Source organism: Schistocerca nitens, chromosome 1 (genome assembly GCF_023898315.1).
Source record: "Schistocerca nitens isolate TAMUIC-IGC-003100 chromosome 1, iqSchNite1.1, whole genome shotgun sequence".
In the NCBI taxonomy this organism is placed as follows: Eukaryota; Metazoa; Arthropoda; class Insecta; order Orthoptera; family Acrididae; genus Schistocerca; species Schistocerca nitens.
In genome coordinates this window covers 268,535,175-268,549,803 of record NC_064614.1, presented here as the reverse complement: position 1 = coordinate 268,549,803, position 14,629 = coordinate 268,535,175, and the positions used below count along the sequence as shown (strand labels likewise).

The 14,629-nt window shown below is 45.5% G+C and overlaps 1 protein-coding gene across 1 annotated transcript in view; it reads left to right on the top strand.

Moving 5' to 3' along the window:
- LOC126247975 (protein unc-13 homolog 4B-like) overlaps positions 1-14,629 on the top strand; it is a 205,183-nt gene that overhangs the window by 171,342 nt on the left and 19,212 nt on the right. Inside the window, exon 9 of the mRNA XM_049948543.1 lies at positions 12,402-12,780. Coding sequence (XP_049804500.1) covers positions 12,402-12,780 — 379 coding nt within the window. The remainder of the gene's footprint in view (positions 1-12,401; positions 12,781-14,629) is intronic.

Sequence of the window (14,629 nt, the reverse complement as noted above, 5' to 3'; positions counted from 1 at the left end):
GGTTGGCATAGTAAAACTTAGTTTTAGCAAGAAAATATGTTGACGTCCTTGCACTTCTGTTTAGCACAGGTGCAGAATTTTTTCTCTTCTTCAAGTAGTTTCTCAGCACAGGGAATAAAGCATACCCACAGCTTTAGAATTTTTTTTCAGGTACTCCACGAAGATCGTTTGAGGAGCGTCTGCCACAAGGTTCACACTACGTTAATCTGTTGATGCTTTCGGTCTTCTTTCATTTGGTCGTTGTATATGTTCAAACGACCCTATTGAAAACGTTTAGCCCAACGAGAAAATGAAATATCGTCCACTGTGTAAGAACTACAAAAACTGTGTAAAAACTATAAAATTCACTTCAAATGCTGTGGATTTGATTAGATTATTGCCACGTCAAGTTTCCATCTTAATGTGTGAGCTTTGATTCTCAGTCTTCATTTTACACTGGATCTGTGTGGCAGCAATATATAATTTTCAATATATAATTTTCGTCATTACAAAACAAAACATGATATCGACCAAACCAGAACATGGACATCTTCAGCAAGTATTTGCCTGCAGCTGACACAACTACCACTGCCGACTCGTCGTTCTCTTCGCAGTGTTGCTAACCTGCGCATTTTTTATGGAATGACCGTAAACAGATCAGTGAGCGAGAATATAGTGACAAAAGTTTTAAATTGGTATCACCTAAATCCTGCAGTATTCCTTTGCGGAGTGAGTAGCCGCCTACAACAAATCTGAAGAAGAAATCTTAACGTTTGACGCCCTGTCCATGACAGGATCATTAGAGACGAAACGCAACGCCTGATGATGAAGGAAATCGGTTGTGTCCTTTACGAGGAAACTATGCTCGCATTTATCTTAAGCGATTTCGGGAAATTACGAGAAATGTAAGTCTATATGGTCGGTTGTGGACTTGCAAGCCGCTCCTCCATGGTTGGAGTCCTCCGTGTTAACCAGTACACCTTCTCACTCGGTGTCATATCGTAGTAGGAATCGAAGTACGACTGTCAGCAGCATTTCAAATATCGGAAGGTTTGAACTTAGATAATGTGGGCATTCGACACTCCTCAAGAATTTTTGAGAGTTGCATCTAACTGTTCTCGATGACTGCTATTTGAGTTGTGAACTTCATGTAGTATAAAACTCAAAAATTAAAAAATCCGATTCCCGTGTGATCCCCTTGTTAGATCTGCTTGGCAGGCTTCAAGGAATGGACAAGGCAAGAATGCGGATCATCTCGACCGGTTGCCTTCTTGAAACGCTTAATTGGTTTGGGGTGAACAATGATTGCTCCAGTCATATCAGGAAACAAAATATAAGTTCCACATGCAAATATGTAGTCCCACTAGGTCAGGGATGAATCCTCTACTACAAGGCGAAATCTAAAGTCGCGATGTCTAATAAAATTTCAAATAAAGAAATCGAAAGCGACTAACCATTATCGTTAAGAGTTTATTATTTTTCCATGTTTCGCTGTTACATGTTGTGCAAGGTATTTCTATACACTGACGTGAGAAGATTGATGGGTTAGCGATAACACGAATACACTGATAGCAGTAGTATCACGTAGACAATGTAAGAAAAGGCAGCGCTCTGGTGGAGCTATCATTTGTAATCAGATGATTCATGTGAAAATGTTTCCGAGGTGATTATGATCTCACGCCGGGAATTGACACATTCTGAAAGCGGAATGGTAGTTGGAGCTACAAGCGTCGGACATTCCACTTCGGAAATCGATAGCGAATTCAATATTTCGAGATCCGCAGTGTCAAGAGTGTGTCGAGGATACCAAGTTTCAGGTATTGTCTCTCACCACAGACAGCGGAGTGGCCGAAGATCTTCACTTAACGACCGAGAGCAGCGGCATTTGCATACAGTAGTCAGTGCAAACAGGCAAGCAGCAGAAATCAATGTAGGACGTACGATGAACATACCTGTTAGGACAGTGCGGCGAAATTTGGCATAAATGGGCTATGACAGCAGACGACCGACGTGATTACCTCTGCTAACAGCACGACATCGCCTGCAGCGCTCATGACCATTGTGGTTGTACCCTAGGCGACTGGAAAATTGTGGGCTGGTCACATGAGTCCCGATTTTAGTTGGTAAGAGGTGATGGTGGGGATCGAATGTGGTGCAAACCCCACGAAGCCATGGACCAACTTCGTCAACAAAGCACTGTGCAAGCTGGTGGTGGCTCCATAATGGTGTGGACTGTGTTTACACGGAATGGACTGGGTCCTCTGGTCCATCTGAACCGATCAGTGACTGGAAATGGTTACGTTCGGCTACGTGGAGACTATTTGCAGCCATTAATGTACTTAAAGTTCCCAGACAAAGATGGAATTTTTATTGAGAACCATGTACCGTATCACCGGGCCACAATTGTTCGCGATTTGTTTGAACAACACTCTGGAAAATTTGAGCGAATGATTGCTCACTCTGATTGCCCGACATAAATCTCATTGAACATTTATGGAACATGATCTGGAGGCCAGTTCGTGGACGCCTATAGACGCATCATGAATGATTATTTCTGTAGAGGCTTCCACGACTTTTTAGAGGCCATGCCGCGTTGAACTGCTGCACTACGTCGGATGTCCGACACGACACTAGGAGGTATCCCATGAATTGTGTCACCTCAGTGTATGTGTTCCATGTATTTCTTATTAATGCTATAGTAATTACTCTTTGCTCAATCATTTGTGTATTTGAATAAATAATATCAAGCTCCTTTAAACTTCATAGAGCTGCAGGAGTATGCCGTCAAGAATCTGTTAAACAACTTACAAGAAAAACGCAGAAAACCTGGTCTCATTTGCGCGATGTCAGGCTGCTCTATCACCAGGACAAGAATCGCCCGCACATTACCGTAAATGGAAAGCTACGCGAATGAAATTGGAATGTGTTACTTCATACAAGCTACGTCGTGCCATGAGACCACCAGACTTTGATTTATTCCGAAAATTAAACAACCAATTCCAGAACTCAGTTATTAATCTGTGGAATAACTTTCTGATGATGTTACCTGAGCCATTCGCCAATTGAACAAAAACAGCATTTTAAATGAATTTGGACACGTTTCCCGACATTGGGACACGACCACTGAGAAGCAGGGAAACTATATTGCAAGGCTGTAAAGCGATAATGTCCAAAGAACAAGTACGGAAATAACTAAAAAATTATGTGCATTATTTATGAAATGGCCCTCGTAGGACACCTGTCCTGTAAAACGAGGACAACGATTTATTATCGGCAGTCAATAGCTTGTCCCTGAGAACCACAGTGTTCGACGACATAAGTAGTCCTGATCGGTTTAAAACCGAGAAAGTTTCATCCGCGCTTTTGTACCGTATCAGTCTACATTTCACAAATAGAGAGTGGCTGTCGCACTTGACCTGTCTCTGAGCAAACAGGTTTTACAACAGTTCAGTAGCTGGCATAACGAGTGAAAGGGACTGACAAGGAGTGGTACCTACTGTGCACGGAAAACTGCTGGGAAAAGTCATCTTACGTTAGTTTGCATATAACGTTCTAGAATATAGCCCCTAAACAGCAACGTGCGAAAGGAAATACCTTTTTATCTTCGCTACTACCAGTCACTCAGATATATAGATGAGGGATCAATGATCTAATTGGTCCGCCCCTAGTAGCTGAGTGATCAGCGCGTCAGAACGCCAATCCAAAGGGCCCGGGTTCGATTCCCGGCTGGGTCGGAGATTTTCTCCGCTCAGGGACTGGGTGTTGTGTTGTCCTAATATATCGTCATTTCATCCCCATCGACGCGCAAGTCGACGAAGTGGCTTCAAATCGAAAGACTTGCACACGGCGAGCGGTCTACCCGACGGGAGGGCCTAATCACACGACATTTACATTTAATGATATAACTACGCAAATCAAGAGTACACATACTGTGACCCGTTGAATTACCGTAATGCATCCCACCGAGTGATCCTCGAAGACCTCATTTCGGAAGTTTTCATAATTCTCTTCGGTTATGTGATTGCAAGATACTTCGTAAGGTTGTCGATATGTACGACTATCAGTTAACATGAATCCATATTCGGCCGTCATACTCAAAAAGAAAAAAGAAACCAAGGAAGAAAGAAAGGAAAGCATTTTCGGAAACAAGACCATTGCGGACAGAGTACTATCTCGAATTGTATCATATTCGAAAAGGTAATTAATCGTAACCTTATTGCATTTGCCTGAAATAATTTAGAGGGACTAAGAGAAACCTAATTAAGACTGATCACAAGGGGACTGGGAACCTATTGCTCCCGATTACAACTCCAGTGTGTGTTAACCTCTAAAAACCTCGTTTGATCAGATCCTGATTTCATCAACTGTTTTTAATGCATCATAGATCTCTGACGCATGGTAATGTGATTCAAAATACACCGTTTCTTTCTAACAACGCACGTTTTACTTAGCTTGCGTTTTCAGTTGTTATTTACACTCGAGTTGGAACAGTTCCTAGGTCGCTGCTGTTAAACCTCCTTATCATGAATGTTGCCAGCCTAAACATTGTAGCGAGCAGTGTTCCACAACTATCCAGTTATTTTTTCATCCGAAATCTTCTTCTTTTTAGTATTAAAATTGTCACGAACAGGGTGAGTGTATTTACGTTTTTTACTCTAACAGTTTAACTATTAACAATTACTTTTAACACTTTATCTACGTCTCTTTATAACTTTCTGTGTACTAACACCTTTACTACGTAATCTTGAATCTGCAGAAATTCGAAGACCATTGTAAAAGAAATTCAGTTATTGACAAAGTACGAAATAACTGTTTCATTTCTTGTGTCGTGTTCAGTTACTTCATTGAAAAATAGTGAAGATCCGGCTCCATTATAAGTTGTAGCTCCAGCTGCGATCATTCTAAACGAGACCGTAGGTAGTTGCGCGGTGCTCGACACTAACACATCTCGTATTCGTCTTGTTGGCGTCTTTACACGAAAGTTTGCAGTACAATCCTCTTCTCGCAATGGAAACTGTCGCGCAGGATGAGACATACTCACCAGCGTTACGGCAACATCCAAAAATGGCAAAGACAGGGTGCGATATAGGAACAAACGGAAGGAATTAACACTGAATACTCAACACCTAGCAACGGCCTTGCCGCAGTGGCTACACCGGTTCCCGTGAGATCACCGAAGTTAAGCGCTGTCGGGCGTGGCCGGCGCTTGGATGGGTCACCATCCCGCCGCCATGTGCTGTTGCCATTTTTCGGGGTGCACTCAGCCTCGTGATGCCAATTGAGGAGCTACTCGACCGATTAGTAGCGGCTTCGGTCAAAGAATACCGTCCTAACGGTCGGGAGTGCGGTGTGCTGACCACACGCCCCTCCTTATCCGCATCCTCCTCGGAAGATGACACGGCGGCCGGACGGTCCCGGAAGGGCCACTTGTGGCCTAAAGACGGAGCTTACTTACTCAACACCTAGCTAATCAGTAAACGTGGTTGTGCGCCTACGGGGAACTCATGGCCACGGACCACGAAACCTATTTTTTTTAGAGCAATGGGAGTTGTCACTGACGAAGCAGTGAGCATTCATGCAGGACAGTGTAGAAACGAGAGGATTTATCTGTAATTTATACGTTTCTGACGAAAGTTCAGTGGATGCCTAGACGGCTCGTACTACAGCCACGCCTGTACAGCTGTATCTGTCGCCAAATGGCGTTATCCACCGAAGTGATCGCCTCAACTGTACACCTACCTTTCACCGCCCTCCACAGTCGGCATTAGAATTTTCTCATTCGCTTGCTGATATCAATCTGAATACACTTCAGTTACAGAATCCTTCACTGTATAATCTCAACTGTTTGCAAGCAGTACGCGCTCGACAGCTATGCGCTGCTATTTGCATGTATAGAATGAAGCGACGAAAGTCATAGCATACATCCAAATATGGCGTCGGGCATCCTTTTTCCCGGCGTAAGTCAGCAGCTCATCATGGCATGGACTCAATAAGTCGTTGGAAGTTCCATGCAAAGATATTGAGCCCTGCTGGCTCTATAGCCGTCAATAATTGCAAAAGTATTACATATTCAGAATTTTTTGTGCGAACTGACCGGCCAAAGCATTCACTCGAACTGTCCAGAATGTTCTTCAAACAAGTCGCGAACAACTGTGGTCTAGTGACATGTTTGGGAACATAAGGTCCATGAATGTTTGCAAATGGTCACCACGTAGATGAACGTAACTATTTCTAGTCAATGATCGGTTCAGTTGGACCAGAGGACCCAGTTCATTCAATGTAAACACAGCTCACACCATTATGGAGCCACCACCAGCTTTCAAAGTGCTTTGTTGACGAGTTGGGTCCATGACCACGTGGGGCCGGCCGGTGTGGCCGAGCGGTTCTAGGCGCTTCAGTCTGGAACCGCGCGACCGCTACGGTCGCAGGTTCGAATCCTGCCTCGGGCATGGATGTGTGTGATTCCTTAGGTTGGTTAGATGTAAGTAGTTCTGAGTTCTAGGGGACTGATGACCTCAGATGTTAAGTCCCACAGTGCTCAGAGCCATTTTTTTGACTTCGTAGGGCCTGCGCCACATTAGAACATTACCTTCAGCTGATACCAGCTTAAATCTCGACTCATATGAACAGGCCACGGTTTTCCAGTCGACTAGGGTCCAACCGACATGGTCACGAGCCCAGAAGACGCGCTGAATGTGATGTCGTGCTGCTAGCAAAGGCACACGCGTCGGTCGTCTGCTGTCATAGCCCATTAACGCCAAATTTTGCCTCACTATCCTAACGAATATATTCGTCGCTAGCCCCACATTGATTTCTGCGGTTATTTCACGCAGTGTTACTTGTATATTAGCACCGCAACTCCTCGCAAACGCCGCTGCTCTCGGTCGTTAAGTGAAGGCCGTCAGCCACTACGTTGTCCGCGGTGAGAGGTAAAGCCCGAAATGTACTATTGTCGGGACATCTTGATGCTTTCGGAATACTGAACGAGTTCCGAAATGGAATGTCCCATACGTGTAGCTCAACTACCATTTCGCGTTCAAAATCTGCTAATTACCATCGTGCGGCCATAAACGCGTCGGAAATCTTTTCACATTAATCAAATGAGTACAAATGGTAGCTGCACCGATGCACTGCCATTTTATACCTTGTGTTCGCGATACTACCGTCATCTGTATTTGTGCATATTGCTATCCCTTGACTTTTGTCACCTCAGTGTATATAATATAAAAAAAAAAATGGCTCTGAGCACTATGCGACTAAACTGCTGAGGTCATCAGTCGCCTAGAACTTAGAACTAATTAAACCTAACTAACCTAAGGACATCACACACATCCATGCCCGAAGCAGGATTCGAACCTGCGACCGTAGCGGTCACGCGGTTCCAGACTGAAGCGCCTTTAACCGCACGGCCACACCGGCTGGCTGTATATAATATATGCGAGCGTTGTACTGTATATGTGAATGGTTCCAAAAATACAGAGGAGGCGTGAGATAATTTTACATTGCTGACCATTAAAACTGCAACATTATGAAGGCCAGTTGCCATGAAGTGTTGTACTGCATGCTTGGATATGTTTTTATCCTGTGGTTTATGGACGAAGTATGTGTTATTAATACGTAAATCGTTCAATGGGCAAAAATGATTAGGTCCTCTCCACTTTAATTTATTTCTGTTTCATTATATCTTTCTTTAATGCCAAAAATAATCGAATCGCCAGCACGCACATTGAGATCTCCCATGAGCAAGATGGGAATAGTGTCGGTTACAGCTTGAGGATTATTAGCGATGGCATGTGTTGGGAGGAGGCCAGTTGAGGACCAGCAACCAACTACTGTGTGCTAGACACAGTACGCCTACACCTGGAATTATGGTCCGGAGTGGAATTTCGTATTACAATAAGAGCACTCTCATGGTTACCCCACACACCCTCTCTGCAAAATGGTACGTCGGTCTGGTGATTCGGCCTATTATGCTGCCGCAGCATTCCAGGGGGGTGTTTTGCAACAGGATAACATTTGCACACGCACCGCTGTTGTACCCCAACATGCTTTAAGAGTGTCGACATGTTGCCTTGGCCTTTCCGATCACCAGATCTATCTACAGTCGAGCACATTTGGGACATCATCGGACAACTTCAGCGTTTTCCACAAACAGCGTTAACCGTCGCTGTATTGACCGACCAAGTGCAACATGCACCGATCGCTAACCCACAAACTGACACCTCTACAACACAATGCATGCAGTTTTGCAACCTTGCTTTCGGCGCTCTGGCGGTTAAACCGGTTATTAATGTACCAGCGTATGCAATGACGTATCTGGCGCTTACGTTACCTCTTATCTAGCGATGTTAATCACTGAAATGTTGGCTAGAGAAATGTACCCCAGAAATTTCATTACTCTACAGGGTGTTTCAAAAAGGATATACGAATTTCGAATGCATATATTTATTGAACTTTAAGACATACGAATATGAAACTTTACACACATATTTACGAACTTCTCAAGTTCATATTACAGATGTTCAATATGTCCTCCATCAGCGACACGTACAATATCACATCGATACTCAAATTCCTCCCATACTCGGGCAAGCATATCCTTCTTAACTGATGTTATAGATGTACGGATCCGGTTCTTCCACTCTTCCAGGTTCTGTGAGAATGGTGGTACATAAACGTTGTCCTTAACGAAACCCCACAGGAAGAAGTCAGAGTGTGGTGACCGTGGAGCCCAGTTGAGTCATGCCAAGTCGCCAGCTCCTTGACGACCAATCCAACCGTTCGGTAGAGTTTCATTCAGATATTAACGCACTTGGCGACTCCAGTGAGCCGGCCGCGGTGGTCTAGCGGTTCTAGGCGCTCAGTCCGGAGCTGCGCGACTGCTACGGTCGCAGGTTCGAATCCTGCCTCCGGCATGGATGTGTGTGATGTCCTTAGGTTAGTTAGGTTTAAGTAGTTCTAAGTTCTAGGGGACTGATGACCATAGATGTTAAGTCCCATAGTGCTCAGAGCCATTTGAACCATTTTTTTGACTCCAGTGAGGGGATGCCCCGTCTTGTTGAAAAACGAAGTTGTCTTTGTGCAGCCTTGGAAACAACCAGTTTTGTGACATAGCGAGATACTGCTGACCGTTAACCGTATATCCATCAAAGAAGAAAGGGCCCTAAACAGATGATCAGAGTATCGCATAAAACACATTGACTTTGGGCGAATATCGTACATGTTCAGTGACTGCATGTTGGTTCTGTAGTCCCAAAATCGAACATTGTGTTTGTTTACCTGACCACTAACATGGAAAGTCACTTCATCACTGAACAGGATGCGTTGTGCGAAAGTGTTTATCATTGTCAGTAGCATCAAGACGTCGTTACAAAATGCTACACATTTGCGTTTGTCATCAGGACGCAGAACATGTAACAGCTGTAACTTGTACGGCTTCACAACCAACCGGCGCCTCAAAACACGCCAAATTGTTGTTGTAGACAGTTGTAACTCCCGACTGGCACGACGAGTTGAAGGAATACGCTGGAAAGCAGTCTGAATTCGTGCAACGTTTTCTTCAGGAACACGAGGGCGACCGGGACTCTTTCCTTTACATACACATACTGCATCTAGAAACTTTCGATACCATCTGCGAATGTTCCACCCATTCGGAAGATCAATTTGGTACCTCAACCTGAAACGTCTTTGCACTGTAATCCCAGAATAGCACTTCGCAAACTCGAGAACACGAAATGATTCCTGCTGCGGAGTAGCCATTTTAATCATATGACGTTTACCAAGCATAACTAGAGAGCCTGTATAGGGAGAGAGTGGCCAACCGGACGATACGGCGGCCATTTTTCTGCCAAACTGCGGGCGGGACTTTTGAATGGCCAGAAAGCACAAGACAATATGGCGAAATCATTCGTTAAATGCCTTTGTTTATAATAATAATGTGTTATAATAATTTTCACACAGCTAATTCACAGGTCTGTTTTCAAATTTAACTATGTATATTGCAAGTTGTTTTATATGTAGTAAAAAGCAAAAACGACTTACTTCGCATAGATAAGAGTACTTGGTTGGTTTCCACAAGGCTCCTGTTTGATTTATGTCAACCCTGTTGACTGCGACTGCACACTGCTTTCGTCTTTCTTCATTGCGTGGAAATGCTAACATGCGAAATCCACCTTCGCCTCTATTGGAACAACCAAATGCAGCACAACCTGGCATCGTTTACGAACGTCTGCAGAACGAATTACCGATGTCAAAAACAATACTGTACAATTACTAACGTGTTTACTTCAAACATGTAGGCCTACCGACTTCATCACAAAACGCTTCATTATTTCAACTCGTATTTAAGATCGCAAACGCCAATTACGTACTAAAAACAATATACAACTAAATCGAACCTGCATGCACAACGCATAACAAGTCTCTCAATAATTCAAATACCTTTTAATCGTTTCCAAAAGTCCTCTGAACTTCAATTCAACTCAAAAGCACGGCGAACATAGGAAGCGCGAGAGACGTTTGGCGCCATTTTACTGCCAAAGCTAATCAACCAATCACGGGCAACTTCACCTATGGCCACTCTCTCTGTATACAGGCAAAAGGGAAGACAACTGACATCTGGCGGTTATTAATATAAACTAGAGTATGTTTCTCCAATAGCCTGGCCGAGGCGCAGCAATCGATAGTTTGAACAAAATAATACTTTGTAATACGTATATTCTTTTTGAAACAGTCTGGCATTAATTATTTTTTGATGCTGCATTTGTTTCGCCAGTATACAGGGTGTTACAAAAAGGTACGGACAAACTTTCAGGAAACATTCCTCACACACAAATAAAGAAAATATGTGATGTGGACATGTGTCCGGAAACGCTTAATTTCCATGTTAGAGCTCATTTTAGTTTCGTCATTATGTACTGTACTTCCTCGATTCACCGCCAGTTGGCCCAATTGAAGGAAGGTAATGTTGAATTCAGTGCTTGTGTTGACGTGCGACTCATTGCTCTACAGTACTAGCATCAAGCACATCAGTACGTAGCATCAACAGGTTAGTGTTCATCACGAACGTGGTTTTGCAGTAATTGCAATATTTACAAACGCGGAGTCGGCAGATGCCCATTTGATGTATGGATTAGCACGGGGCAATAGCCGTGGCGCGGTACGTTTGTATCGAGACAGATTTCCAGAACGAAGGTGTCCCGACAGGAAGACGTTCGAAACAATTGAGCGGCGTCTTAGGGAGCACGGAACATTCCAGCCTAAGACTCGCGACTGGGGAAGACCTAGAACGACGAGGACACCTGCAATGGACGAGGCAATTCTTCGTGCAGTTGACGATAACCCTAATGTCAGCGTCAGAGAAGTTGCTGCTGTACAAGGTAACGTTGACCACGTCACTGTATGGAGAGCGCTACGGGAGAACCAGTTGTTTCCGTACCATGTACAGCGTGTGCAGGCACTATCAGCAGCTGATTGGCCTCCTCGGGCACACTTCTGCGAATGGTTCATCCAACAACGTGTCAATCCTCATTTAATGCAAATGTTCTCTTTACGGATGAGGCTTCATTCCACCGTGATCAAATTGTAAATTTTGACAATCAACATGTGTGGGCTGACGAGAATCCGCACGCAATTGTGCAATCACGTCATCAACACAGATTTTCTGTGAACGTTTGGGCAGGCATTGTTGGTGATGTCTTGATTGGGCCCCATGTTCTTCGACCTACGCTCAATGGAGCACGTTATCACAATTTCATACGGGATACTCTACCTGTGCTGCTAGAACATGTGCCTTTACAAATACGACACAACATGTGCTTCATGCACGATGGAGCTCCTGCACATTTCAGTCGAAGTGCTCGTACGCTTCTCAACAACAGATTCGGTGACCGATGGATTGGTAGAGGCGGACCAGTTCCATGGCCTCCACGCTCTCCTGACCTCAACCCTCTTGACTTTCATTTATGGGGACATTTGAAAGCTCTTGTCTACGTAACCCCGGTACCAAATGTAGAGACTCTTCGTGCTCGTATTGTGGACGGCTGTGATACAATACGACATTCTCCAGGACTGCACCAGCGCATCAGGGATTCCATGCGACGGAGGGTGGATGCATGTATCCTCGCTAACGGAGGACATTTTGAACATTTCCTGTAACAAAGTGTTTGTAGTCACGCTGGTACGTTCTGTTGCTTTGTGTTTCCATTCCACGATTAATGTGATTTCAAGAGAAGTAATAAAATGAGCTCTAACATGGAAAGTAAGGGTTTCCGGACACACGTCCACATAACATATTTTCTTTCTTTGTGTGTGAGGAATGTTTCCTGAAAGTTTGGCCGTACCTTTTTGTAACACCCTGTATTTAAAAAGATCCGTCTACGACAAGTGACAGTATTGCAGGAGGGTGTCGTGGGTGTCCACAGGAGCCCGCGTCGTGGTTCCAGCGGCTGCACGAGGAGTGCGAGCAGCTGGTGTCTTTCGTGTCGCGGGCGGACGACCGCTGCGCCGAGGAGGGCTGCGGCCCGGCGTCGCGGGTGCGCGCCGAGGTGTCGGAGCTGCTGCAGCCGTACACGCAGAACGGCCACCAGCTGCTGCACACGCTGCGCCTGCGCCGCAACCAGCAGCTGGCCGCCTCCGGGGACGCCGGCGAGGGCAGCGGCGCCAGCGACGGCGGCAGCGGCAGCGGCGCCGAGGACGTGCTCGGCAAGCTGGGCGTGCGAGCCCTCAGGGCGCAGCCGGACGCCGACGGCTACACGCCGCTCTGCGTGCAGATCATGCACGCCGCGCACCTACAACCCTCCCGTGAGTCTCTGCTACTCTCGTCGTTGTTCTTGTCGACTTCAGTCCTAACTCTGGCAAAAGGCAGGTTCCATATTTCTAGATTTCCGGAAATCATCTGACACGGTGCCCCTCTGCAGGCGGTACGAGCATACGGGATACGTTCACGGGTATGTGAGGGGTTCAAAGATTTCTTAAGCAATAAAACCCGGTACATTTTCCTCCATGCTGAGTGTTCATCAGATACAAGGGTGTCATTATGAGTGCCCCAGGGGAGCGTGATAGGACCAATGTTCTATCCGTATACATACACTACTGGCCATTAAATTTGCTACACCAAAAAGAAACGCCGATGATAAACAGGTAGTCATTGGACGAATATATTATACTAGAACTGACATGTGATTACATTTTCAAGCAATTTGGGTGCATAGATCCTGAGAAATCAGTACCGAGAACAACCACCTCTGATCGTAATAACTGCCTTGATACGCCTGTGCATTGAGTCGAACAGAGCTTGGATGGCGTGTACAGGTACACCTGCCCATGCAGCTTCAACACGATACCACAGTTCGTCAAGAGTAGCGACTGGCGTATTGTGACGAGCCAGTTACTCGGTTATGTGAGCGATCTGGAGATTGTGCTGGCCAGGGCAGCAGTCGAACATTTTCTGTATCCAGAAAGGCCCGTACAGGTCCTGCAACATGCGGTCGTGCATTATCCTGCTGAAATGTAAGGTTTCGCAGGGATCGAATGAAGGGTAGAGCCACGTGACACATCTGAAATGTAACGTCCACTGTTGAAAGTGCCGTCAATGGGAACAAGAGGTGACCGCGACGTGTAACCAATCGCACCCCATACCATCACGCCGGGTGATACGCCAGTATGGCGATGACGAATACACGCTTCCATTGTGCGTTCACCACGATGTCGCCAAACACGGATGCGACCATTTTGATGTGGTAAACAGAACCTGGATTCCTCCGAAAAAATGACGTTTTGCTATTCGTGCAGCCAGGTTCGTCGTTGAGTACACCATCGCAGGCGCTCCTGTCTGTGATGCAGCGTCAAGGGTAACCGCAGCCATGGTCTCCAAGCTGATAGTCCATGCTGCTGCAATTGTCGTCGAACTGTTCGTGCAGATGGTTGTTGTTGTGTTGCAAACGTCCCCACCTGTTGACTCAGGGATCGAGACGTGGCTACACGATCCGTTACAGCCATGCGGATAAGATGCCTGTCATCTCGACTGCTAGTGACACGAGGCCGTTGGGATCCACCAAGGCGTTCCGTATTACCCTCCTGAACCTACCGATTCCATATTCTGCTAACAGTCATTGGATCTCGACCAACACGAGCAGCAATGTCGCGATACGATAAACCGCAATCACAATAGGCTATAATCCGACCCGTATCAAAGTCGGAAACGTGATGATACGCATTTCTCCTTCTTACACGAGGCATCACAACAACGTTTCGCCAGGCAACGCCGGTCAACTGCTGTTTGTGTATGAGAAATCGGTTGGAAACTTCCCGGATGTGAGCACGTTGTAGGTGTCGCCACCGGCGCCAACCTTGTGTGAATGCTCTGAAAAGATAATCATTTGCATATCACAGCATCTTCTTCCTGTCGGTTAAATTTCGCGTCTGTAGCCCGTCATCTTCGTGGTGTAGCAATTTTAATGGCCAATAGTCTAAATTAATTGGCTAACACTGGCCATTAATCTGCGGTTGTTTGCTGATGATACCGTGGTGTACGGTAAGCTGTCGAAATTGAGTGACTGTGCAAAGCCACAAGACGACTTAGACAAGATTTCCAGTTGGTGTGATGAATGGCAGCTAGCCCTAAATGTAGAAAAATGTAAGTTAATGCGGA